Below are 26,291 nucleotides of genomic sequence, written 5' to 3'. Positions count from 1 at the left end.
AAGGGGAGACAGTCAGATTAGCGAGTTTCTGCACTAACCTAAGAAATGAGTAAGTATATATAGGCATGTATGCGGAAAGTTACTGTCTTAAGGGGGCCTGTTCTCCAAGGTTGCTGGAGTAGTTCTCTCTTAAATGGCTAGGCAAGGAATTTTGGAGATCGGCCAGAGGCTGGATGGGCTGGGAGCTGGGCATAATCAGCCTAACGTCCATTTTTTGTTCCTGTGAGAGAGTTCTTTGTTTTGCATAGAATGGTGGGGAGGACCTGGAAGGGAGTTTTAACTCCAGGGTACCTAGAGACTTGCTACTTTTCTTCAACTATAGTAATCAAGGAATCAATAAGATCAACGATGAAATAAATCGTAGCATTAACAATGGCTATGTCTGGATTCCCCAAAGCACAATTCCACTTAACTTGGAGAATCGGAAGCCGAAATGAAGTCCAGCAGGTTCATCAGCTAAAATAAATTTCTCGGTTCAGAAATGACGCTAAAACTACATTTCCCAGCATGCGCTGGGTTCCAGGGTCTTGTTTTCTCTCATTTCCGGGTAGGTCAGGTGACTCCCTGGCTGCGCCATGGCGGAAGCAGAGGAGCAGGTAAGGGCTGCAGTTCCTAGGCAGGGGAAGGAGAGGCAAGGGTAGGGCGATGGGGGCGTAAAGTGGGGTTGCTACGGAGGAGTGGGGCTGGGGTATGGCCAAAGTCCATTTCGGGGAGCCGAGAGGCAAGTGGGATGCAGTCTTATGGACCGCAGGCGGAGGCAGCGCCTCGACACACCCCCAGCGTTTGTGGGGCGACCCTCCGTTTGGCTGTAGCCTTGTGGCCTGTGTTCTGAGAAATTTTGGCTTGAAGGCAGCTTGGGCTCTCTCAGGGACTGGCTGTTTCTGGGAGGCATCCCATCTGATTTGAGTTTTGAGGTCAGGTGACTGAGATTTAAGTTCCTTTCTACTCGAAGTAGGACTGAAAGAGCTGATTTGCAGGTGGGCTAGGAAGGCGAAGTAGATGCGATGAGTTTTGTTTCAGATCTATTTCATTTAGGTACCAAGCTAGGTCAGTGTTGCATCTGATGAGTTTTATTTCGGGTCAATTTCATTTTCATACAGAGCTAAGTCAATGTTGTGTCTGTTGAGTTTTATTTTGGATCAGTTTCATTTAGTTACAAATCTGGTTTATCTGGCAGTGGTTAAGTGCATCAGTCAGGGAGCAAACAAGTCTCAGGCTCTAGTGCTCGTTCTTTTTCTTAAAATGTGACTTTGGGCTAGTTGTTTGTAGAGATGGAGATAATTGTAGTACAGTCCTCAAAGGGTGATTTAAGAAGGACTGAGTCTAAGCAAATTTAAAGTGCTTAGAAGAAGTTTGGCTCAGTAAAAGTTTTGTGGGATAGTTGCTGATTATCAGCTGGCAGTGTTCAGCCTACACCTGGCAGTGTGACACTGGAGTTTAGGGAAAGATTAGTAATGGCAGTAGTTATTTTCATATAGGCAATAGTGGTAGCCAGGTATTAGATGAAATGACAAAGTAAGATCCAGTACCCGTCATCCCCCACATCCCCCACCCCCCAAAGGCAGATCGGAATTTGGGGAAATACCTTAAATTTCCATTTCCAGTGTTATTTTAGCTTGGCATTGTTTTTCCTTATGAATTAATAGGGCCGTCAGTTTCCATAATTGCTTGTGAGCAGTGACTTGATGCGCTACTATCATATAGGAAGTTTATTTCCTTTAAAAATTTACTTTGTACCATTTGCAGCATACTTCAATTACATAATGAAAATTGTCCTGTGTAATTTTCACACATGCCAATAAATAAATTCGCCAAGGTAGAAATTAAGTTTTTGGGTCTTCATTATGTTAACAGATGAGTCTCCTCTGTAACCCTGGAGCCCCTTTTTCCATTTCAAGCAGTTTAGCAGGATATGTTCATTCAGTTCAGTTGCTCAGTCCTGTCCGACTCTTTGGGACCCCATGAATCGCAGGACGCCAGGCCTCCCTGTCCCTCACCATCTCCCAGAGTTCACTCATACTCATGTCCATCGAGTAGGTGATGCCATCCAGCCATCTCATCCTTTGTCATCCCCTTTTCCTCCTCCTCCCAATCCCTCCCAGCATCAGAGTATTGTCCAATGAGTCAACTCTTTGCATGAGGTGGCCAAAGTACTGGAGTTTCAGCTTTAGCATCATTCCTTCCAAAGAACACCCAGGGCTGATCTTTAGAATGGACTGGTTGGATTTCCTTGCAGTCCAAGGGACTCTCAAGAGTCTTCTCCAACATGTTTACTACCTAGTATTTGCTACCTAGTGTCTGCTACTGTTTTGTGCAGGAGTTTAGTCAAGCTGTTTGATTAAAATGACACTTAGAAAGTTCGTGATAGTAAGAATGCTTTGCATTTTTATAGGACCTTTCAGTTTAAAGAACCTTCTCATGTTTCATTTGGTCCTTACAAAAGAATTCTGTTGGTAAATTTTACTCTGATATGTAAGTCAGATCAGTCACCTCCTATGCTCCGAACCTTCAGATGGCTTCCTATGCACTCTGGAAAAAAAAAGAGTCCTTAGGATAGTCTAGTTCCCTATAGCACCTGTCACAGTTGCTCCCCGTTCTTGTTCTCAGACCTCATTTTCCACTATTCTCTTCCCTTTCTGTCCCTCTGCATCAGCTCCCCTGGTTTTCTTACTCTGCCTTCAACAAAGTAGGCATGTACCTGCCTCAGGACCTTTGCTCATGCTGCTCACTTTTTTTGACCCCAGGTATTAACAGGACTTTCTCTCACTTCCTTTTTATTTCTGCTGTTATTTTGTTTCTGGTGTTTGTTCTAGGTGTTATCTTTCTGTGTGAGACCTTCCCTGACCATTCTTCAAAACCGCCTTCAGTGTAATTTTCTCCTTAGTGCTCATGACCATCTGACATACTGTGTTTTTAAATTTCCTTTCTCCTCTCCCCTGTATATTCTGTATATTTCTATATTCATTTTTATATATCCTTTCTATGGAATGTAAGCTCCAGGATGGCAAGGATTTGTTCATTGCTGTATGCCTGACACCTGGACAAGTGCTTGGTTCTCAATATATGTTAAATGATTGAATTTTACAGATAAGCATATTGAAGTTCATATGCCTTAAGTAACTTACCCAGGCTTGTGTCTGTAATAAATCTCCAGTATTCTGTCTCCAATGCTCATGATCTTTTACCAGAACACTCTGCCTTTTAAAAAATTACTTAAGGGGCTTCCCTGGCAGTTTAGTAGTTAAGACTCCGAGCTTCCAATGCATGGGGCTCAGGTTTGATCCTTGGTTGGAGAACTAAGAACCCGCATGCTGCTTGGCCAAAAAACAGAAAATTAAACTTACTCTAAGTCAACCTCTCCTCTTAACTTTTCTGAGTGTTGTATTTTTGGTGATGGCTCTTTTATCCCTCTTAATTTTAGGAAGAACCAAGAGAGTGAGATATATGCTGAGTTAGTATAACACAGTTCACAGACTCGCAAACTCAAGATCTCTTTTTGTGGAATATCCTGGCGATCCAGTGGTTAGGAGTCTGTGCTTCCAGTAGGAGGCAGGGGTTCTATCTCTGGTCTGGGAACTAAGATTCTGCAAGCTGTGTCATGCAGCCACAAAAAAAAAAAAAAAAAAAAAAAAAGATTAAAAAAGATCACTTTTTGGATATGAATGAACTTTTTTAAAAAAAGTCATTGGGAAATCCTTGTTTATTCTGAGAATGGTTAAAGTGGTTAGTAAAAATAACTACATATAAATTAGTTCACCTTGCATGTGCCTGGAAATCCTCTAACCAGCCATTTTATCTCTCACCAAAATGATTTATAGTTGACCTTCGTAATCACAGATGTCTGACACTATTTGCCCATACCGTGCTTGTGAGAGACATTCTGCCCGAAGTCTGGCTGTTTGTATGTTTGTGTATTTGTCTTAGCTCTACTGCAGATTGCTGAGTCCTCAAGAACGAGCACAGAGTTTACTCATGTCTGTATCTCTCACAGCGCCAGTGCCTTACACAGGTACTAGGTACTTAATAAAATGTTTAAATGGATTTATTAGGGGGAGAATACCTTTCTGAATTGAAAACACCAAATTTTTAAGCTAGGTGCAAAGAATTTGTGCTGTTGTTTGACCTGAAAGTTTTGAAAATCCATTCACGTGGATTGTAGGTTACATTTCCTACGTTCCTTACCCTGTCAACTCCCTGGGTACTCTCTTTCCTCCCAACCAGCAGGGAACCTGGTCCATTAAAATACTTGGTCACTCAGATCATCTATTCTTTGACCAGACTGGAGAGCTTCTACATTGAGTTTCCCTCTGCCTTTTAGAAATTAGGGGCATTCTGTCTGTACTGTAGAGCATTTTAGGATTATGAGATAGTACGTTGGTGAGCAGGTATACCCTCATGTGATTGTGCCCTGTGTAAAAGTAAAAATCAAGGTGACAGATATTTGAGTATCACAGGCTTTTCAAGCCTGTAGCTTGGGAATTTTACTCCCCAGGATTCTTGTGAGTGTGAAATGAGATAAAGTATGTTACAATACCAGATTGAAGCAATTGGCTTGTAAATAGGAAAGTGATTTATAACCCAAACTTGGATTGGCTAAGGTGCAGACAGTCTTCATATAGTTTGGTGAAGACAGGTCTTTTAAAAGCAGCTTTACTAATAAGTGGGCTTCTCTGGTGGCTCAGACCATAAAGAATCTGCCTGCAATGCAGGAGGCCAGGGTTTTATCCCTGAGTTGGGAAGATCCCTTGGAGAAGGGAATCGCTACCCACTCTAGTATTCTTCCCTGAAAAACGCCATAGACAGGAGCCTGGCAGGCTGCAGTCCATGGGGTTGCAAACAGTTGGACACAACTGAGCAACTAACACTTTTCACTTTCATTTACTAATAAATAACTAAAAGAAAAGCAAAGCCCTGAACAAGAAGTTGCAAAAGCACAGGATCAGAGAAATCTTTAGGAAACCCAGTCTTTACCTTTATGTAACAAGTATAGTCATGAATTAGCTCAGCCGATGAGCTTGCTGCCTTGTGAGTCTCTCCTCCCATCTTCCTCTGGCTTGGTTGGCTGGAGGCTGGTGACATCAGCTGATCATTAGTAGCCTCCCTGGCTCCCAGGTTACCACTTTGTGTAGAGACCACTCATCAGATCCGGGCGGGCTTCTGTGTTTCATGCAACTCCCTGCTCATGGCTAATCAGTCACAGTTGCCTTTGTTTCTTCTAGAAACTTGATCTTCCTTAGTGGGTTTTTTGTTTGTTTGCTTTATCAAATCCTTGTGAATCTGGACTCTGATTTATACCTACTGCATCAGAATCTGTGAAGATGGAGTGGATACTAAATGAAGTCAGTCAGAAAGAGACAAATACCATATTGTACCACTTATATATGGAATCTGAAACATGACACAAGTGAACTTACCTGTGAAATAGAAACAGACCCAGAGACGTAGAGGACAGATCTGTGGTTCCCACGGGGGAAGAAGTAGGGGAGGGATGGGCTGGGAGTTTGAATTTAACAGATGCATACTGTCATATAGAGAATGGATAAACAACAAGATCCTACTGTATATCACAGGGAACTATCTTCAGTATCCATAATGGAAAAGAAAAATCCGTCAGTTCAGTTCAGTCACTCACTCGTGTCCGACTCCTTGTGACCCCATGAACTGCAGCATGCCAGGCTTCCCTGTTCATCAACTCCCGGAGCTTATTCAGACTCATGTCCATCACATTGGTGATGCCATCCAGCCATCTCATCCTCTGTCGTCCCCTTCTCCCTCCTTCAGTCTTTTCCAACATCAGGGTCTTTTTCAGTGAGTCAGTTCTTCACATCAGGTGGCCTAAGTATTGGAGTTTCAGCTTCAGCATCAGTCCTTCCAATGAATATTCAGGACTGATTTCCTTTAGGATGGACTGGTTGGATCTCCTTGCAGTCCAAGGAACTCTCAAGAGTCTTCTCCAGCACCACAGTTCAAAAAAATCCATAACTATATTCAATAAACCATAATGGAAAAGGAAAAAAAAAACATGGAGTGGATTAGCAAATATTAGCCAGTTCCCCAGACAGTTTAGATGGCTCTGATGCAAAGTCAGATTTCGGATGGGGACACTAGGCACCAGACGGGGGCAGTCCTCGAGGCTTTCCTTCATTTGCAGAGTAAAATGAGAGCAGCCGTTGAGCCTGATGGGTTGAACAAGGTTGGTAACCTGCGTATTCTGCTTCTATCGGCTCCTGCGGTACCCATTCATCTTACTCAGACAGCCTAGTCCTTGTGGGACCCAAAGCTTTCTGTGATGGAAGCTCTGTGCACGAGGATATCAAATACAATTCACACAAAATATTTCCTCTTTCCGTGCCTTTGTCAGACGTTGGGACCTGTCCCACTGTGTCATCAGGCTCAGCCATGGCACACAGTGTGTTGGGATGGGAGAGAAGGTGGCAGTAAGTGTTGTGTGTTTCACGTCCGTCTCCAGCCCAGTCTGGTTCTCTGGGGCCTGGTCTCTGCTCTGTTTCTTCATCCTGCAGAGTTTGGAGCTGGCCTTCCTCAGGCTCCAGCCTCCCATTTCTCCCCCTCAATTCTCTTCATGGTGCTTAACAAACTATTCCCTCCAAATTGTGAGGATTTCACAACCTTGGAGGTCCTGGCTTGTCTTTCTCTTCCTGGGCTGACATCTTCTGAACCCCTCCTGGCCTCTGAGGCTGGCTGTGCTGTATCTTCTTCCCGGCTGCTGTCACGGGGCCCTAATGGTGGGATTAGGGTCGAGGTGCGTGGGAAGACCTTGTTGTGGGGACCTTCCGAGCGCCCCGTTTGCTCCCTCCCGGGGCTGCCGCCAGGTGGTTAACACTCTGTGTGAAGCACTCTGTCCTTGTTTGTGCTGTCACGCCTCTGTCCCCCTCTGTCGCTGTCCTGTAGCCAAGAGCTCATGAGCTGGAGAAAATGCACTTACTCTTACTCACAAGTGGGAAAGGAATACACAGAGGCGGTGCAGCGTTACTGCCTTGGATTGGCAGCTTATTCATTCATTTATTTTAAGGTTTATTTTATTGAAGTATACTTGATTGCGGGCTTCCCAGGGGGCGCTAGTTGTAAAGAATCTGCCTGCCAGTGCAGGAGATGCAAGAAACGTGGGTTCAATCCCTGGGTCTGGAAGATCCCCTGGAGGAGGGCATGGCCACCCAGTGCAGTATTCTTGCCTGGAAAATTTCATGGACCGAGAAGTCTGGTGGTCCCTGGGGTTTCAAAAAGTTGGACACCACTGAATGACTGAGCACCATAGTTGATTTACAGTATTTTACTTTCTGCTGTACAGCAAAGTGATTCAGTTAAATATATATATTCTTTTTCATATTCTTTAACATTATGGTTAAACATTTAACGGTAAGATACTGTAGTTCCCTGTGCTATATAGTAGGACCTTGTTGTTTATCTCTTCTATATATAACAGTTTGCATCTGCTAATCCCAAATTCCTAGTCCATTCTTCCTCACCCCACCCATACCCCAGCAACCACAAATCTGTTTTCTCTGTGATTCTGTTCTGTAGGTTAGTTTGTTTGTGCCGTATTTTAGATTCCACATGTAAGTGATTTCATATGGTATTTGTCTTTTTCTGACTCATTTCACTTAGTATGATACTTTCTAGGTCCATCCATGTTGCTTCAAGTGGCCTTGTTTCATTGTTTTCTATGGCAAAGTAGTATTGCATTGTATACTAGTAGCATAATAGTATTCCATCTCCTTTTATCCATTCATCTGTTGATAGACATGTAGGTTGCTTCCTGTTTGGGCTATGATAAATGGTACTGCTATGAACATTGGGATGCATGTATCTTTTCAAATTAGGCTTTTCATCTTTTCTGGATATATGCCCAGAAGAGGGGTTGCTGGATCATATGGCAACTCTTAATTTTTTGAGGAACCTCCATACTGTTTTCCATAGTGGCTACACCAATTTACATTCCCACCAGCAGTGTAAGAGGGTCCCCTTTTCTCCACATTCTCTCTACAGCACCTTATTTCTTCTCATCGTGATCATCAGCAACCAGCTGTTGAATCCTATCCTTTGGGTAGGATAGTTGGAGACAGGCAAAGCCTTTAGGTTTATCCACAGTGAATTTAAAAGGATAACTACTAGGATCAGACAATTAATATTAGGAGAAACAGAGGCCATAGGAGGCCAGATCTGGACCTTGTGGCCTGAACTCATTGGAGACAGTTTTGTGAGTGAGATGAGGGCTAGGTTGGGCTGTGAGGAAAGTTTAGGATTTAGAAACAGCCAGTGAGTTTTTAACTTTTTTTTTTAGCCTTGCTTTGGCTTCCCTGGGGGCTCAGATGGTAAAGCGTCTGCCTGCAACGTGGGAGACTTGGGTTCGATGCCTGGGCCAGGAAGATCTCCTGGAGAAGGAAATGGCAATCCACTCCAGCACTCTTGCCTGGAAAATCCCATGGACGGAGGAGCCTGATAGGCTACAGTCCATGGGGTCGCAAAGAGTCAGACACGACTGAGCGACCTCACTTTCACTTTGGCAACATGGAAATGGAAGACATATAGTCCAGGCTGTGTTGAAGCAAGATTGAAGGCCCTCAGCCCGACTGTCCCTACCTCCTGGAGGTGCTTACTGAGCATTGTCCTGTGGAGCAAGCTGAGAGTTGGAGGAACACTAGGAAGTGTGCGGAGTTGGGCCAAGGGCTAGGGAAGTGCTTCAGGAGGCTCTGCACTGGCATCACAGGCTCAAGGGCGGGCATGTGGAGTGGCCATGAATGGGACTGCCTGGTGTTGGGACTTTTGGGGTGTTGGTGGTGAAGTGCATTCTGTCTCCAGGACCATAGCTGCTCAGCTCCAATCGATGTCTGTGGAAATGTAGATTTCAGGTGTATCTGAGTTTATGAAGTCAGAAATACAGATTTTTATGTGAAGGTCTTAAAAACACTACCTAGACCAAACAAAACACCTACAGTTGACATCCAGACTGCAAGTCACTCTTTCTTCCGGTGACGTAGAGACTTGAGCATGTGATCTCTGCGTGAGAAGTCACCAGTGTGCCTGGAGGGCCATGAGTCTGTACAGAGAGTGGGGAGTGAGGCTGGAAGTGCACTGGGGGCCAGATTGGGGTGGGCTTCAATGATCTTGCTGGAGAGCAGTGACCAGTCTACTGTGTGTTTTGGGAAGACGATTCTGTCAGTGGTTGAGTAGATTCAAGAGGTCACTTGCCAAGGCAGTGAGATTTTTAGTTAATGCTGTTTGGACACACGATTAAGGGATTGATGTTCAAAAGAAAGGTAAAATGAAACAGTTGTTGACTTAGTTAGATTTCAATCTGATGCCCAGAACTTGTCCGACTACACATTTGTGTCACTAGATGCTTTCCAGCCCTTCATTTTGGCTTCAAGCAGAGCAGCATATTTTTTTATGATGATAAGATACATATAATATATACCATTTAAACCATTTTTAAGTGTAAGGAATCAGTGCAATTAAGTACATTCACCTTTGTGCAGTCATTACCACCATCTATCTCTAGAACTTTCTGTCATCACAAAACTGGAACTGTACCCATTAAACAATAACTCTCATTCCCCCAACATCAGCTCTAGGTAACCTCTGTTCAGCTCTCTGTCTCATAAGTGGAATACTGCAATGTTTGTCTTGTTGTGTCTGACATATTTATCTTAGAAGCTAGCACAGTTTTATAACTTACACTTTGATGATTTGAAGGTTGTTTAGTCTCTAAGTCGTCTCCGATATTTTGTGACCCCACAGACAGTAGCCTACCAGGCTTCTCTGTCCATGGGATTTCCCAGGCAAGAATACTGGAGTGGGTGGTCATTTCCTTCATTGGGGATCTTCCCGACCCAGGGATCAAACCCATGTCTCCTTCATTGGCAGGCAGATTCTTAACGGCTGAGCCCCCAAGTGTATGTGAAATTAAAAAAGAAAAAAAAAAAAAGAGAAAATGTTTGGAAGTCACTATTTCTCTATGTTCAGCCTTCTTCTTCTGGGATCCCTCACTGGGTACATTCACTTTAGATCTTCCTCTAGCCTCTTTCTCTGGAGCATTGAGCAGCGGGGCTTGATGAATGAAGGATGCTAAAAAGTAACAGAGCCAGCCAGTTCCTGAAGGCACTTATTCGGGGCTTTGATAGCATCGTGGGTAGAAGTGTCGTTTTTTGAGGCCACAGCTCCGTTTGGGAGGTTCATGCTGGTGCTAATGCTAAGTCTCTGAGTGTCCTGAAATAAATGTTCTGTGTTGATTGATACCAGCAGCCACAGGAGGGCTGGAAGACTCAGATGTCTTATATTTGCATGCCTTAAGGTATCAGATTCTGCCTCTGCGTGCTTTCTGGTGGGAACAAATGTGTAATTTGATTTTGAGTTTTTGGATTGAAATTGCTGGTTGGGAACTTACGTTTTTGTTTTAATGATGCATGTAAGTGGGATGTTTGTCCTTATACACCATGTGTATATTTGAATGGATCACAAATTAGGAAAAAATGTTTCCTTTGATTTAATGTCAGTTTTGGAAAAGAGTAGTCAAGTGTTCCCTGAAAGTTCTAGAGGTGGGAGATAGGAATCTTGCCGTGGCTTATTGGCACAGCTGTCAAAGCCTGGTTTCGCTCATGCTAATAACTTAATGTGCAGAAACTGTCAGGGATGTTAGAAGTCATTTAAGTTCAAACTCTAAGCCTTTGCATTTTAGTTTGGAGGGCATTAGGAAATTTCAAGATACTACATGTGAAACATTTAGCATCATGAGTGATATATTATAGATGTTGAGTGAAGACATTAGAACAGTGACTATTAATATTAAGTGGAGTATGTCTGTGTTCAAAATAGAAGGATCAGGAGGGCAGGTACACTAACCAGGGGATGATTAGTGTAGGGGAGAAATAATTTAGAAGAGTCAGCTTGATCTGTTTCATTAACTGTCTGGAGAACTGGCAAGCAATAGAATTAGATTTTTTATGTGTCATAGTTAGAACTAAGAACAAAACATTGCTGTGGAAAGATCATAGCTCCAAGTTACTGAGGACTTTCTAATATTTTAGATTATCTTGAAAACAAACAGGCTATATTAGGATATAGAGGAGATGTTCACATTCATCATAGTTAATATTATAACTACAATCATATTCTTAATTACAACTATTATTCATCCCCATTTTACAGATGAACTTGTGAGCAGGGACTGTTCTGTCCACAAGGCTCTTCTGGAGGGAGCCTGCCACCTGCCAGGCTCTTAATGATTTTAGACACGTGAAATTAAAATATTTTCACACACCCAGTGTCTGTTTATCCTGCAGTCCAATTTGCATTGAGTGATATGTGCATCCACCTTTCTTTAAAATGTTCATTTGTTTGGTCCTGAAAAAAATTATTCTTTGTATCTAGAATGTCCTACCCCCCCGTTTTTTTTTTTTTTGGCTTGTGAATGTCCTTGGCCCCCCACCCCACCCTTTTATGTCTCATGGATGGTTGAGAAATGCTTATGTTCACTGTCAGCACGTTAGCTGTAACCTTTTATTGCTATTGATATCTATAAGCACGTTAAGTAAATCTTCGTTTTGCTGACCCCTTTGAAGATGCGTGGCATCAGCAGATTCTCTCTTTCAGTGGACAGGTGAGAGATTAGCGGGACCAAGTCCATTTTTTCCCCCCTTTTGCTTTGTTTTCTCCAGAGCAGCAAGATTCATTGTCTTGCAAGAGGAAAACTGTTAAATGGCAGAATTTGTCTTCCGGTTAATGGTTTAAAGAGTGGATGTAAATTATACAGCTTGTTTGCGCAGTGCCTGATAAGGTACCACACTAGGGGAGTTCTTTTGTAAAAGCTGTTTAAGCAAGACAGTCATTTTGACTCAGCCAGATTAATAGCATAATAATTAACAGCAAAAGAGCTTTGAGGTTTGCTGTATAAAAATTGACTTATGGACAATTTGAAGTGGCAGTTGCCTCTTCCCTTCTGAGATCAGTAAACTCTGCTTTGCCAGACTGAGTTCCATCTTTAGTGAAGGAAGAGCTTTCTGGGTCCTCCCATAAGAAGTTCCTGGAGTCATTTGTTAAGCTGCTGACCCATTGAGGGAGGTCACTGGGAGTGACAGTTCCATGTGGACCCAGGATGACCATCTTAGCCCTGCAGGGTGTGGAGACGTCGTAGGAGGCTTGTGAGAGTCGGACCATGTGGAGTTCTTCAAACTGGGTTTGAAGATTACTGCTAAAGAAGAGCAAATAGGTATTGGTGGTGAGGACGTGAGGACTTTTATTCCTCGAAAATATTTTTTCTTCTTTTGTCATGTGTTGTAACCATTTCCCCCCTCTATGATTTGTAGGAAACTGGATCTCTGGAAGAATCTACAGATGAGTCTGAGGTAGGTGGTGATTCAAGAGCATGGAAATTTCTAGCTGAGCCAACATCATGAGCTGGTCATGCCTTGCTAAATGGAACATTCCCCGGGTTTGGGAAGGTAAGGTAGGGTCATAGGTGATTAAACCTCGAGGAGGAATATGTTGGTCATCTTTTAAAGTATTAGATTCATTTAAAAAATGAACGAGAAAAGGAGCAAAAAGTGTTTTCCTTATTTTGAACAATATTTTAATCCTAAGTGTGTTGGCAGTGAGGAAATTCATGCCAAATTTTACAAACCAATCTTGACAGTTAAAAACCTATTTTTAAAAATAACCATTGTAGGGTCTGCAGTATTTATTCTTTGTTCTTTTAATGAATATGATGTGCTTTTTAGTATAACTTCTGAATCACTGAAATGATATTTCATAAAAAGGGAAGTAGCTACCTAAAAAACTGTTAGGGAGCTCAGTTGTAGTAAAGATTGTATTTTAAGGAGAAAAAGTAATATATAAAGGAAGCCTTTAAAAAATTTCTCAAGGCTATGCATAAAAAATAAGTTTAAGCATAACACTGATCGATTAGCTTATTAGTTTTATGGATACACTAATAATAATAGGTACATTTTTTTCCCTTATAGTATTTCCTTTGGCTCAGAGGACTATAAAAGTATCTGTGATAACATCTATTAAATTTGGACTGATATTACAGATAGTCTCTTTTATGCTTTGGGGAGAAAAGGTGGTCTTATACATATTCCTCTAGAGAACATCTTCCATATTATGCCATCATACATCTGTAGAGTTTCTATAGAGTTGTAATTCCTAACGTTTTCACTACTAAAGATCTGTGATGCTGTTTTAATCCTGGTAAAGTGTAACTGAAATTACTTATAGATAGGATATAATAATTGTTGATTTTTAATAATGCATTGAAAGCATTTCAGAGCACCATTTTTACTTTTGGAGAACTTTGCTTAACTGAGAACCCTGTGTTCTGAGGATCACTAGTTCAGAATCCTACAGTGTTGGAACCCTGTCCAGGAATTTCATTTCCAGGGTGAGCACGATGTTGGCACCTGCGTCCATCTAAATCTTTCCACCCATCTTTCAGATATGAAATGATCCAGAAAGGGAGCAAACAAAAGAATCTGTAAGCCATGCCTCCAGCATAATTAGGCAACAGGGAGACTGTAAACTTCAAAATAAGTGGGGAAATAAATATTTGAAACTAATAGAGCCAGCTTTGGATTGACTGGAGCTGAGGATCAGATGGATGGAAATGAGGGGAGTGTGGCCAAGCCCCAGTGGTGGCACAAAACGAGGGGAAGTCATGCCCAATCCCAAGTAGGGAAGTTGTGAGTACAGGTCTGAGCCTGGTGGATCTGAGAACTGATTGTTGAGAATTTAAAGGAAGGAGTTTGAAAATTCGTGAAACACCAAAAGTACAGTATTGGGATGGGGCCACTTCTGCAGACAAGGGGGAGGCATTCCCTGGAGGTCTGGTGGTACAGGGAAAAGGAAAAAGCAGAGATATCAAGGTGTCAGAAACAAACAATATTGTACAATCAGGAGATTTACCTCTTCTCTCCACGCCCCCATAAAAAGGATGCCACTTATTAAAGAAAATGTGGGACTTCCTTGGTGGTCCAGTGGTTAAGACTCAGCACTTCCCATGCAGAGGGCACAGGTTTGATCGCTGGTCAAGGCACTGAGATCTCACATGCCCCACACATCATGGGCCGTGCCCAAAATTTAACAACAAACAAAATGCCCTTCCCTTACCAGTGTAACTAAGAAACCTAGTAAACCACCCAAACACCTCACCTCTCCCTGGGAGCACCTGTTTATGCTGTCCAGGAACATCTAAGTCATTTAAAAATGATCTGAAATGGTAGCATCCATACAAAACTGCTTACAGGATAAAAAAGTAGTGAGAATAAAAAATTTTCCAAGAGAACACCAACGTAACACTCCAGCATAAACTGAATATCTTGAAACAAACAAGCGCACAAAAAAACTATCTTAAACCAGAAATTTAAAAATCTCAGAATAGAAATGAACCAAAAACTAGGAAGTTAAGGAATAAAGTTAACGACATTTCAAGAATGATGGAAAGAAAAGATATTTTAATGTCGAGAAAACTGAGGCCCAAAAAGTAACCTGAGAGTCTAATGTCGTAGCTGCTTTGTGGGAGAAATGGGTTCCGATTCTGGTCCCCAGCCTCTGGGTTCTTTCAGTCTTCTTGCCTTCCAGCCATGGTGCCTTCTCAGGATGGTACCTCAGGTCATCTCTCAGCTGTGCTTCATACTTGCTGTGTTACTTTGGGCATCGTGTCAGTTCTTCCATTCTTGGGCTTCTTGGTGTGAAAAATGGGAGTGACTGCTAACCTCGTATGGTTGTTGTGAGGATTAGAGAAGATTGATGTTTGCAAGTCGTCATGTTTGGCATTCAGCACATGGGAAGCACGCTGGGAATATTAGTGATCTCCAGCTTCTGTTTTAGCTGTGGTGCTGGTGGCTGATTTTACAGCCTGGTGCTTCAACCTGAGGGCTTGGAGATTCTTCCCACACTGGCTCTAGGAAAGTGGTTGCCATTCCAGATAATACCAATTCTAGTGAGTTTATGCACCAGCAGCATAGTTAGGTTGGTGGTAGAGCTGAATGAAGTCATTGTAGCTATAGTAAGTTACTTGCGGTCTAGTCTTTGGAGAAGATTTTCTTGGATTTCTCACTCAGTTTGAACCACTTTCCACTTCTAAGATTGATATTGGTATTGACATACCACTTGATTCCCAGGGAATCTTTATTCTTCCTTTTCTGCCTCTGTCCCTTCTTCCCATTAGGGTTTTTTTTATTTTTATAAAGATGTTTTTTAATGAGTCTTCATTGAATCTGTTACAATATTGCTTGTTTTATGTTATTGTTTTTTTCTGGGGGAAGGCATGTGAGATCTTAGCTCCCCCACCAGGAACTGAACCTTCAAACCTGCAACCCCTGCATTGGAATGCAAAGTCCTAACCACTGGACCACCAGCGAAGTCACCCCCTATTTGGTTTTGTAACTGTTAATTAAGCTTTCTCTTTTTGTACAAATAGGCTTTCCTTTATGAATAAGCATGTTTAAGTGCTCAGATGATTTCCATTTTTGTGAACAATACTTAGTGTTTTCAACCATGTAGTATAGTAATTTATTCTTCTACCACTTTATGAAATGCTGCATTTCATATAAACTAGACTTTCACATTATAGGAAAACTACAGTGTTAGGTTATTCTGAAGTTCTTTTATTGACTTTTAATTTTTAAATTTTTAGTTGTAAAATATACATTAAAACAAAATATACCATCTTAACCATTTTTAAGTATACAGTTCAGTATCATTAAGTTTATTCACATTGTTGGGCAACCTGTTTCTGGAACTTTTCTCCACCAACACTTATTTTCCTTTCTGTTTTTGATAGTAGCTATCGTAACAGGTGTGAGGAGATATCTTATTGTTGTTTGATTTGCATTTCCCCAAAAATCAGTGATGTGAAGCATCTTTTCATATGCTTGTGGGCCATTTATGTATCTTTGGAGATATATCCAGGTTCTTTGCCCATTTTCTGATAGAGTTGTTTGGTTTTTTCGTTGAGCTGAATCCTTTATATATTCTGAATATTAACCCTTTTCAGGTGTAGATATGGATATCAGATGGATACCTGGATATTAATGCCTTATTCAGTAGCTATAAGTATAACTCAACAACCTGTGGATAGGATGGATGGATAGATAGATAGCTAGGTAGGTAGGTAGGTAGGTATAGATTTGTGGAGTTATAAGTGATTTACCTGTATTTGTGTGTGTGTGCGTGCGCGCTCAGTCCTCTTGCAGCCCCATGGATGGTAGCCTGCCAGGTTCCTCTGTCCATGGGATTTTCCAGGCAAGAATATTGGAGTGGATTGCCATTTCCTCCTCCAGGTGATCTTCCCCACCCAGGGATCGGACCTTGGTCTCCTGTGTCTCCTGCGTTCTTTACCACTGCACCACCTGGGAAGCCCTGCTTACATCCATATCTCTGTATATAAGATATATTGGTAGTATATAAAGAATATATACTAACGTGTGTATCCCTTTTTAATTATATGCAGATATTTAGATATTTTCTCCCGTTCCATAGGTTGGTTGCTATTTCATTCTCGAGTCTATCTTTTGATATATAGGCATTTTTAATTTGGATGCAATTCAGTTATCCATTTTTACTTTTGTTTCTTGTGCTCTTGGTGTCATATCCAAGACATCTTTGCCAAATCCAATGTCATGAAGCTTCTTCCTGTGTTTTCTTCAAAGTTCTTATTGTAATGTGTTTGAGAAAATAACACTGAATACTCAGAATTATCAGTATGTTTGTCACTAATCTTGAAAACTGCAGCCAAATGAAATGAATTTGAGGTGTGGAGTATAATTAAAATAATTGAAAGTGGTATATATGTCAAGACGTCAATCTTTAAGAATTTTAACTTGTTCTTTGCACTTAAAGTAGAAATTCAAAGCCAGGTTACAACCAAGATAGGAAGTAATGTTTATTTAATAAGCTACATAGTTAGGGGTCTTGCGATCATGTTAATAATTAATGGGAAATTTGGAGGAAAAATAAACTGATCCTCATATCTAGGATTTTTTTTTGTTTTTAATATACAGTCATCTGTTTTTTCCATGTTGATATGATGAGCCAGACTATTTTTGAGACAGTGTTTCTCTTGTAAAGTTTAACAGAAAAGTATATTATCTTCAAAAAGATTTCATTCTCGTCTTGAAGCTCAAAGACCTTTTCAGTTTTTAGGGATGGATGGCTACTGTCGTGTAGGTATGATATTTTGGATGATGTTACAGATTTTGGTTTATTCAACTAGTGGGGTAAGATGCTGATTTCAGAATCTTTGAACTTATTGATTATTCTGGAGAAGAGAGGATTGTCTAGCTAATGTATGTATGACATTAATAATTTTGATAAAATTCTTATTTTAGAATAATAAACATATATAAAATAATGTTAATTATGAGTTACATCCCTTTTGAAAAGTATATCAATTTCTGTGTGCAGAAATTTAGCTTCAAGAATGTTCATTACAACTTTGAATTATAAAAATTTGGAAACAGGCTAAATATCTAGAAATAAGGAATTGTATTATCTTTGTAATTTAGAAAAGCTTTTTACAAAAATACCATGTAGGGTGGTTGGCAAGCTCTTTTGGTCAGTGTTTAGATAGTAAATACTTAAAGCTTTGTAATCCAAGAGATAGTATTGAAGATATTATGTAGGTATGTAACCATATAAAAATGTAAAAGCTCTTCTTAGTTTGTAGATTGTACAAAACCAGGCATATGGCTGGATTTGGCCATGGACTGTAGTTTGCTGATTCCTGATTTAGAGTATAATCTAGTTTCTCTTCAACTTCCAAAGTGCACATATGGTCATAGAGAAAAATACTACAAGGCCATTTGGGTCATGTGACTCTCATTTACTATTATAATCTGTCTTCATTTTTCTAAATTTTTTATAACAAATACGCATTACCTATGGGGCTTCCGTGATGGCTCAGATGGTAAAGAATCTGGCTGCAGTGCAGAAGACCTAGGTTTGATCCTTGGGTCAGGAAGGTCCCCTGGGAGAGAAGGGGAGAGAAGGCAGTGGCTATCCACTCCAGTATTCTTGCCTGGAGAATTCCATGGACAGAAGAGCCTGGCAGGCTACAGTCAGTCATGGGGTTCTAAAAAGTCACACATGACTGAGCGACTAACACTTATGTGCTTATGCATTACTTTATATACTTAACAATACAAGTATTCCTCTTTAACAAAACATGTTAATGTCTATACATGTTAGAAAAGTCTATAGCAAAAAAAAAAAAAAAAGTCTATAGCAGTTGCTGTTATAGAACTTTTGGGTTGCAAAGGTATGGAACCTGATATAGAACTGTGTCCTTTCTTCCCTACCTCAAACTCAGACCGGGGAATTGGAGGAAAACTTTGGTTTATTTCTTGGCCTCTGTTTTTTCAAGATTTTATATAAGGCCAGAATAGTTTATACTCTAATAAACATTTTTTTTTTCCTGAGCTTTTTTTTTAAAGTGTTAAATTCTGAGGTAATTGTAGATTGACATGCCGATATAAGAAGTAATACAGAGAGATTCTTTATACCAGCTACCTAGTTCTGAAACGCTAACATCTTGGGTAACTAATATTGCACAGTCAGATGTGATACGCTATGAGACTGATATTGGTGCAGTCTACAAACCTTAATCAGATTTTACCAGTTTTTTGTGCATTCGTCTGTGTAAGTGTGTGTTTGATTGTGTGCACTTTTATCACATGTGAAGATTTGTGTGACCACCAATGCTGTCACGATATAGAACCATTCATCACAGGGTGAAAAACAACTTTCGTTTTAAGTCACAGCCGCTCCCTCCCCTCCCCCCACGCCTGGCAGCCACTGTTCTATTCTCCATCTCTTTATGTTTGTTATTTCAAGTATATTATAGGGATGGAACCGTACAGTGTGTTTATCTTTTGAGATTGACTTTCTCCTACTCTGCCACTCTCGTCTTTTCCCTGGCATGGTGAGAACATTCACATTGAAGGCAATCATTGACATATCAGGGCTTAAGACTGCCATTTTTTGTTTTCTGTTTGTTCCTGTTTTTCATTTGTCTTGTTTTTCTTTTCTTCCCTGTCAGTGAGTTGCTTGAACATTTTCCTGAAATTCTGCATTGATTTATTTATAACAGTATTTTTGAGTATATTACTTTGTGTGATTTTCTTAATGGTTGCTCTTTGTGTTAAATATGCGTATGTAACTGCTCACAGTCTGCTGGTATCCCCAACATTGTAATATTTCCAGTCATATGTGGAAACCTTCCTTCCCATTTTTTTAAGTACAGTTGTCTTAAATATGTTTCCTGTTCATTGAGCTTATCAGTTGGTATTAGACATTTTAATTCAAATATCAAATATGCTTTAAGAAACTTATGAAAAGAGGGCTAATCTGCTATGTTTACCCCCTACTCTAACCCATTTTTATGTTTTCTTTTTAAAGTTTTAAACCTTTATCTGTTAACTTCTATCTTCTATTCCTTCCTGTTTAGAAAACTTTCTTTACCCCATTCTTTAGGGATAGATTTGCAAGACACAAATTATTTTAGTCTTTCTTCATCTGAGAATGTCTTTATTTCCCTTTGATTTTGGGGGGATGTTTTCATCAGATATAGCATTTGTGGTTAATAGTTGTTTACTTTTAGAACTTGAGAAATTATGTGCCACTGCCTTCTGGCCTCTGTCATTTCAAATGAGGAATCTGTTGTTGTTTGAGTTGGTGCTCCCCCATAAGTCATGTGTCGTGTTTCCCCAGCTGCTTGCAGGATTTTTTTTTTAACCTTAGTCTTTAGAAATTTAATTAGGATGTCTCTTAGAGTGGATTTCTTTGACTTCTCTTCTTTGAAATTTGTTTAGCTAATTGAATCTGTAGGTTTATGTCCTTCACCAAATTTGGAAAAAGTTCAGTCATTATTTCTTCAAATACTTTTTCAGTTTTATTCTCTTCTCCTTCTGGGCCTTTGGTAATATGAGTGTTAGGCCTTTTGTTATTGTTCACAGAGCCCTGAGACCATTCATTTTCTTCAGTCTGTTTTCCCTTTGTTGTTCAGATTGGGTAAGTTCTGTTGATTGATCCCAAGTTCATTAGTTTTGTCCTGTCATCTCTGCTGTTGAACCCAAACACTGAGTTATTTCTTTTGGGTATTATATTTTCCAGTTCTAAAATTCTCATTTTTTAAAATAGCTTGTTTTTTTGCTGAAAGAGTCTGTCGTTCCATTTGTTTCAAGAGAATTTATAATTGCTTGTTGAAGCACTTTTATGATGGCTGCTTTAAAAATCTTTGCCAGATAATTCCAACACCTGATTCATTTTGTTCTTAGACATTTTAGTGGAAGGCAGTATTTAAATCATGAAGAATCATCATTTACTTCCATTTTTTTTTCAAGTTCACTTATGACTTCCTTGTGTTGTGCTCCTTGCTTTACTTGGATTATTTAATATTGACTGCAGTCCTATATCAGGCAGGATGCTGCAGTAACAAACGGTTCCAAAATTATAGTGGCTTAACACACCATAGATTTATTTCTGAGTAGAATCAGTGGTGCAGGAAAAAGAAGTTGAGGTATTAACAATACAGAAATAAGGTCTTTCCTATTTGTGGACCAGGTATAATGTACTGTGGAAAATTTTGTTTATAAAGCTGGAAACAAGCTGTTCTGCTTCATGGAGATACATATTTTTTAAACCCTGCTTTGAATAGGTTCTTGGTATATTGTTTATTTGGAAGTTTATTCCACCTTTTTGTAGGAGTTTATTGGGTTGTACAAAAAACTTTGCAATAGAAGCATCAAATTGTTAGCCTAACCTTTCAAGATTAAACTTGCACAGCAAGAAGAAAATAACAAGAGGGAAAACTTCGGGCTAAATGGGGATTACAAGGAAAGAGAAGAGCACCAAATGGAAATTGAAATGTAGTGAGGTCTGCTTTCTTCTAAGTAAGAGTCCCAGTGACCTTTTGTTATTCATGAATGCAACTGAATAGCGAAACTAAGACTTACTCTGTCTGTAGTGTCTTTCTTTAAATTGCCTGTAAATTACATGACCTGTGCCTGGGCCATGGCATGTGATAACTAATTGTTAATTAGTGTCATTTCTGTCCTTATGATTTTGTTAACCATTGTTAGTAAACCTGCCTTCTAAGTGATGTCCATTTACATCTTGCTCAGGTCTTGCAGATATCACAATTAGGAGGGCTTGAATGTGTTAGCTGAATTAATTTTAACAAACCAGAAAGACTGACAGATAGCTGAGCCTATTTAAAATAAACCTATACATAGTTTATGTTGAATGAGGAATTAATTTTAAATGCACCTTTTGGGACATCTACCACAAGGAGAATTTTTTTTCAGCTTTGTTGACCTGAAAACCAGTCATTGGGAGAAATCAGCAGATAGGTTTTTTAAATCAAAATGCATCACACAAAAAGTATTTAACCTGGTGGGTAGAACATTGTGAATCATTTATTGAAACTTAAATTGGTTCTTTACATCTATTAATTTTAATAAACAAATTGTCGCAACTAGTAACTGAAATGGTAATGTACTTTGTTATGAGATTGATTGGTGTGAGAAATGGAGCATGGGATTATAATATATCCTTCCAAATAGCCCTTGGATTAAAAATTTGCTTTTTCATTTAATGAGCTATTAATATTAACAGGTTCTGCTGATTATTGCATCATTCAGGCAAGGATAAACATTCTTTGTGAAGCCTATATTATAAAAATTATACATTTGGAAACTTAGTAGAAACTTTCCAGATGCAAGATTTGTGAATCTATATTTCTGACATTTGTTAGCAATTAAGATGAACATGACTCTTTCTGGTATGATACATATTTGAACAGAATTTATAATTTTACTACCTAAGGAGAAGAAGTTATTTTAGATAGCCAAGATGGATTGATTATTTTCTCTATTCAACGAATGTTTGAGTAGTATTATGTTTTGGGTACTAGGATATACCAGCACTTGATAAAGAAGGCAGACAATAAAAACATTTATATCAAGTAATAATAAATGTGGTAGATAAAAATTAAATAACATTGGGTAAGGGGGCTGTGAAGTGGCCTGAGGGCTGTTGTTTTATCCTGGGCAGTCGGGGAGGCCTCTCTGATAAGGTGGCATTTAAGTAAATATTCAAGGGAAAGGTCTTCTTGATAAAAGGAAGAACAAATACGGTACCTACAAGTTGGGTCATGATAGAGGTTTTAGAGAATATGAGCTGGGCTGAAGCAGGATGGTAGGAAGTCTTGCTTAAGAAGCACATGACCAAGAGCTAGAGTCTGAAGTCAGCTTATAGACTTTAGTTTTTACTGTAAAACAGGAAACCACTGGAGGGTCATTGTTTTAGTAAGATCACTTTGGATGATGTTTGAAAAAAGTCAGGGAGTGGTGGCAAGTAGGAAGCAGCAAGACCAGTTAGGAGGTTTAGGCAAAACTCTAGCTAGAGGTGATGTAGATTAGGGTATTTTTAAAAAACATCCAGTGATTCTTTATTTTCATTTTATTAATACTTATTTATTTAATTCTTTATTTGACTGTGCCAGGTCTTAGTTGTGGCACACAGGGTCTTTAGTTGTGGCATGTGAGATCTTCAGTTGTGGCATGTGAACTCTTGGGGCTTCTCTGGTGGCTCAGACGGTAGAGAATCTGACTGTAGTGCAGGAGATCTAGATTCGATCCCTGGGTCGGACAGATCCTGGAGAAGGAAATGATTACCCACTCCAGTATTCTTGCCTGGAGAGTTCCATGGACAGAGGAGCCTAGTAGGCTACAGTCATGGGGTCACAAAGAGACACGACTGGGCGACTGTCCCTTTTACCTTCATGTGAACTCTTGGTTGTAGCACGTGGAATCTAGTTCCCTGACCAGGGATCGAACCTGGGCCCCCTGTGTTGGGAGTGCAGAGTCTTAGCCACTGGCCCACCAGGGAAGTCCCTCGTGTATTTTTTGAAGTAGAGCCAATGGATTTCTTAACCAGGACATGGAGGTGTAAGTGAGAGAGGAATGAGGATGAATAGCTAGAATGATGGAGCTCTTGTTAATGGAGATAGGGGAAGTCTCTAGATGGCACTGGTTTTGTTGCTCAGGGTGAGTTGGTGGTGATGGTGGTAGTTGGGCAGGATGGGTAAATAAGAAATTCCATTTGGGGTAATTTAAGTACATAGCATATTGAAAAGCAGAGACATTACTTGGCCAACAAAGGTCCTTCTAGTCAAGGCTATGGTTTTTCCAGTGGTCATGTATGCATGTGAGAGTTGGACTGTGAAGAAGGCTGAGCGCCGAAGAATTGATGCTTTTGAACTGTGGTGTTGGAGAAGACTCTTGAGAGTCCCTTGGACTGCAAGGAGATCCAGCCAGTCCATTCTGAAGGAGATCAGCCCTGGGATTTCTTTGGAAGGAATGATGCTAAAGCTGAAACTCCAGTACTTTGGCCACCTCATGCGAAGAGTTGACTCATTGGAAAAGACTGATGCTGGGAGGGATTGGGGGCAGGAGGAGAAGGGGATGACAGGGGATGAGATGGCTGGATGGTATCACTGACTTGATGGACGTGAGTCTGAGTGAACTCCGGGAGTTGGTGATGGACAGGGAGGCCTGGTGTGCTGCGATTCATGGGGTCACAAAGAGTTGGACACAACTGAGCGACTGAACTGAACTGAAGTTGGAGATATCAATTAGACATCCAAGTGCAAATGTCAAGTAGGCAGTTGGATAAAAAAAGACTAGTGCAGGTCTGGGCTGAAGATAAGAATCTTTGAATCAACATTTGGACGGTATTTAAAATAATGAAACTGAGTGAGATCTCAGGGCATGAGAACAGATACATAAGAGACCTGATGTCTGGACCTAGGGGTACTCTAACATTTTAGAGATCTGGTATATGAAGAGAAATCTTCAAAGGGGAGTCAGCAGGAGTAACCAGTGAAGTAGGAATAGAGCACTAGAAAGCAGTGTCCCAGAGGCCAAGGGAGGAATGCATCTCGGCAGAAAGAACGTGGTCAGTTATACCAGATACTGCTTGGAAGAGGAATAAGATGAGGTCTACAGCTTCACCTTTGGGTCTGTAAAGGTGAGCCCTTTGGTGTGATCCTTATAAGAACAGTCATGGTGTCTCATAGTAGGGAAGTGGTGTTGGAACCTATCTGGAATGGGCCCAAAAGAGATTAGCTGGCAAAATGTCTCTGCTCAGAGAAATTCTTAGCTTATGTATTATAAAATGTTGATATTTAGAATGCTCATAAAGGACACATTTGTTTAGTGACTGTTTTTGCCTGTCATTAAAAGGTGTTCAGTAGGCATGTGTTATTTTTGTCCAGTTGTATGCCAACTACTTTCCAGAAAGCAGGGACCCTGTCACCAAGTTTTCACTAGCGAGGTACTTATAAATGACAAATGAATTTATCTTTACAACAATTATATGAAACTGGCACTGTATCGTTACTTAGAAGATGGTGAAACTAGGGATTTGAGAAGTCCCTTTGCCAAAAACAAGTAGCAGTGACTACCTCTGACTTCCAGACTCAAGCTTAGATCTGTTTTATCCCACCCTCTGTCTTCAAGAGGATTGTGATTTTAATTTAGGGACAAGTAACGAGAACTCTTTTAGTTTGGGGTTTGGCTTAGGGGATCCAGCACCATAGCCCATCATCATTTTTATTACCTCTGATCCTTTTATTATTCTCAGTAATAGGCAGAATAATGGTAGCTAGAATAATGGAAATCATCCTAATTCCTGGAAGCTGTGAACATGTTATGTAATATGGCAAAGGGAATTAGGTTGCTAGCTGACTTAAGATAGGGATATTATCCAGGTGGGGATCAGTGTAGTCACAAAGTCCTTACAGGTGCAGGAGAGAGGTAGAGAAGGTCAGAGTAATGTTACGTTAGAAGGACTCAATCTACTCTTGCTGGTTTTGAAGGTGGAGGAGAGAGGGGGGAACCCATGGGCAAGGAATGCCAGTGGCCTCCAGAAGGTGGGAAGACGAGGGACCAGATTCTCGCCTAGAGCCTCCAGAGAAAGGCTTCTTGCTGTCATCTTGGGATGGGATCTGTATTGAGGTCTGTTTTGCGTTGTAAGACAACAAATTAGTGTTTCAAGCCACCGGAGTTTATGGTAATTTCTTACAGTTCAGTTCAGTTCAGTCACTCAGTCGTGTCCAACTCTTTGTGACCCCATGAATTGCAGCACGCCAGGCCTCCCTGTCCATCACCAACTCCCAGAGTTCACTCAGACTCACGTCCATCAAGTCAGTGATGCCATCCAGCCATCTCATCCTCGGTCGTCCCCTTCTCCTCCTGCCCCCAACCCCTCCCAGCATCAGAGTCTTTTCCAGTGAGTCAACTCTTCTCATGAGGTGGCCAGAGTACTGGAGTTTCAGCTTTAGCATCATTTCTTCCAAAGAATTCCCAGGGCTGATCTCCTTTAGAATGGACTGGTTGGATCTCCTTGCGTCCAAGGGGCTCTCAAGAGTCTTCTCCAACACCACAGTTCAAAAGCATCAATTCTTCGGCACTCAGCTTTCTTCACAGTCCACCTCTCACATCCATACCTGACCACAGGAAAAACCATAGCCTTGACTAGACGGACCTTTGTTGGCCAAGTAACGTCTCTGCTTTTCAACAAGCTATCTAGGTTGGTCATAATTTTTCTTCCAAGGAGTAAGCGTCTTTTAATTTCCTGGCTGCAGTCACCATCTGCAGTATGAAAAGGCAAAATGATAGGATACTGAAAGAGGAACTTCCCAGGTCAGTAGGTGCCCAATATGCTACTGGAGATCAGTGGAGAAATAACTCCAGAAAGAATGAAGTGATGGAGCCAAAGCAAAAACAATACCCAGTTGTGGATGTGACTGGTGATATACGCAAGGTCCGATGCTGTAAAGAGCAATATTGCATAGGAACCTGGAATGTCAGGTCCGTGAATCAAGGCAAATTGGAAGTGGTCAAACAAGAGATGGCAAGGGTGAACATTGACATTCTAAGAATCAGCAAACTAAAATGGACTGGAATGGGTGAATTTAACTCAGATGACCATTATATCTACTACTGTGGGCAGGAATCCCTTAGAAGAAATGGAGTAGCCATCATGGTCAACAAAAGAGTCCGAAATACAGTACTTGGATGCAGTCTCAAAAATGACAGAATGATCTCTGTTCGTTTCCAAGGAATATCATTCAGTATCACAGTTATCCAAGTCTATGCCCCAACCAGTAACGCTGAAGAAGCTGAAGTTGAACGGTTCTATGAAGACCTACAAGACCTTTTAGAACTAACACCCGAAAAAGATATCCTTTTCATTACAGGGGACTGGAATGCAAAAGT

General features: G+C 40.6%; 1 protein-coding gene across 1 annotated transcript in view; it reads left to right on the top strand.

The window, feature by feature from the left end:
- Window positions 563-26,291, top strand: part of VPS41 (VPS41, HOPS complex subunit) — a 200,147-nt gene continuing 174,418 nt past the window's right edge. The window contains exons 1-2 of the mRNA XM_005679350.3: window positions 563-596; window positions 12,321-12,359. Of these exons, the coding sequence (XP_005679407.2) occupies window positions 576-596; window positions 12,321-12,359 (60 nt within the window). The 5' untranslated portion in view covers window positions 563-575. The remainder of the gene's footprint in view (window positions 597-12,320; window positions 12,360-26,291) is intronic.

This window comes from Capra hircus, chromosome 4, assembly GCF_001704415.2.
Source record: "Capra hircus breed San Clemente chromosome 4, ASM170441v1, whole genome shotgun sequence".
Classification (NCBI taxonomy): Eukaryota; Metazoa; Chordata; class Mammalia; order Artiodactyla; family Bovidae; genus Capra; species Capra hircus.
The sequence above is the reverse complement of the archived record's forward strand: the minus strand, read 5'-3'. Positions and strand labels throughout refer to the sequence as shown.